Source organism: Nothoprocta perdicaria, unplaced genomic scaffold, assembly GCF_003342845.1.
Source record: "Nothoprocta perdicaria isolate Ctin4 unplaced genomic scaffold, notPer1 scaffold_736, whole genome shotgun sequence".
NCBI classification, from domain to species: domain Eukaryota; kingdom Metazoa; phylum Chordata; class Aves; order Tinamiformes; family Tinamidae; genus Nothoprocta; species Nothoprocta perdicaria.
Window position 1 is genome coordinate 14,202 of NW_020456017.1, and position 2,159 is coordinate 16,360.

The window sequence follows — 2,159 nt, forward strand, 5'->3', positions numbered from 1 at the left end:
ACACGGACAGCGACAGCGCCGTGCGGCTCGACAGCGACGGGCTGCCCCGGTCGCTCGCCACCACCGTCACGTTGTGCTCGGACGCACGCTCCCTGTCCAGCGCGCTCGCCGTCACCACCTTGTACGAGYTGCCCGACGACGCCACGATCGACAGCGGCGACTCGCCCTCCAGCTCGCACCACACCTTCCCGTTCTCGCCGGAGTCCGCGTCGTGCACGTTCACGAGGGCCACCACGGTGCCGGGCGGGGAGTCCTCGGGTACTGAGCTCGACACAGACAACGTCGTTATCTCGGGCGCGTTGTCGTTCTCGTCCGTGATCTCTATGTGCACTTTGCAGCGACCATTCAGCCCACCCCCATCCCTCGCTTCCACTCCGAAGGTGTATTTATTCCGCTCCTCGAAATCCAGAATTCCCACATTGCGGATGTCACCGTTCTCGCTGTCTATGCTGAACACAGCGCGGACAGCGTCGGGCACGTTGCTGAAGGAGTAGGAGACTCGTCCGTTGGAGCCCGCATCCGCGTCCGTGGCTCGCACCTGCAGCACCAGCGAGCCCGTCGCCACATTCTCCCGCACTCGCGCCTCGTAGCTGCTTTTGCTGAACACRGGCGCGTTGTCGTTSGCGTCTGTCACSTTGATGYGAATCTGGACAGTGCCCGACCTCGCTGGAGACCCGCCGTCCACCGCCGTCAGCACCATCTCAAACGAGCTCTGCTTCTCGCGATCCAAGGCTGCTTGTAACACTATCTCGGGCTGCCTGCTTCCATCTGGGCTTTCCTTTACTGTCAAGCTGAAGAAGGGGTTTTCGGTGAGCTGGTAGGTGAGYARWGAGTTGCTTCCCAYATCCGGATCTTGCGCYATCTCMAGYGGAAAYYGCGCAYCAGGAAGWSTCCATTCYSCGATYKCYAGWTCGAGAGCAGCCTTGCTGAAGACCGGGGAGTTGTCRTTGATGTCCTGGATRTCYACGTCGACGTKGAAAACRTTGAGAGGGTTCTGCACGACCGCYTCGARACTGACCGAGCAGGACGCCGAGTCSCCGCACATCTCCTCGCGGTCCAGACGCTCRCTCACGTACAGGTGCCCCGTGTCCGCACTCACCGAGAAGTATTTCAGCTGTYTTCTAGCCGCCGAGACCAGGCGCAGCTGCCGTGCGGGCAGGTCTGYYGGGCTCAGCCCCAGGTCCCGCGCCAGCGGCCCCACCACGGAGCCGCTCTCCATTTCCTCGGGAATCGCRTAGCGCAGCCGCTCCGGCGCCGCCCGGCAGCAGAGGGGCAGCAGCACGGCCAGCAGCACGAGATGCCCGGCTGCTCCCCGGTGCTGTGCTGCCTGTTCCGCTCCCATTCCCACCGCTCCCAGCCTTTGCTGCGCTGCGTCCCCGCCTCACGTCCTCCGGTACTTCCCGGCTCTGCAGATCAGCTGCAGCTGGTTCGCAGATCAACGTGTGCTGCAAGAAAGAGCCCACCTTCGCTGTCCTCTGCGGATCCCCTCTGCTCGTTCTTCTTCTCCGGTCCACTCTGCGGTTTCTGCAGCTCTGCTCTTCTCTTCCGGCTGCCACGCAGCGCTTCGGAGCGGGCAACAGCGGCACCCAGAGTCCCCGCGCCGCCACTGCAGCTCGCACAAAGATGCCTAGGTCCCGCGGAAAGCGGCAAGTCGCGGCCGCGCTCTTCCCACGGGTGTTCATTATCCAAGGGCTGCTTTTTTAGGCCTTGGACCTCACCACGTTCCACCCCGTGCTTTCCTAGAACGTAGCCTTAGGCAATCTATCGTCCTCCACAGCAGCAATTTCAGAACATGCCTGATGAATTTTCATTTTGCCTCTGAGGTAGTACCCTGATTAATGTATGCCATAGATATATTTGCTTTGTTATGGACAAGAAAAGATTCCATATTTGAGGTGGAAGAAATGCTCTCGGGCCCTATGCTTCCAGCACTATGTGCWTCACACTCACTGCCACATATGGCTGGTATGATTCCAATGCTGGTGTTTTGTTCAGGGAAGAGCAAGGTGCTACTTTTGCCCCTTGGGCTGTGAGGCATCTGTTTGAATGTGATGTAAAACTTGAACAATGTCCTATGTAAGGCTGTAATCTAAGAATAAATGATACTGCATCTCCATATGAAAGAGAACAAAACATTTGTATAAGCTCAAGGCATTTGT

At 59.0% G+C, this 2,159-nt stretch overlaps 1 protein-coding gene across 1 annotated transcript in view; it reads right to left on the minus strand.

Moving 5' to 3' along the window:
* The window catches only part of LOC112957579 (protocadherin gamma-B3-like), a gene marked incomplete at its 3' end in the record, with an annotated part of 11,050 nt that extends 9,708 nt beyond the window's left edge, over positions 1 to 1,342 (minus strand). Inside the window, exon 1 of the mRNA XM_026051242.1 lies at positions 15 to 1,342. Coding sequence (XP_025907027.1) covers positions 15 to 1,342 — 1,328 coding nt within the window. The remainder of the gene's footprint in view (positions 1 to 14) is intronic.
* Positions 1,343 to 2,159: the final 817 nt, after the last annotated feature.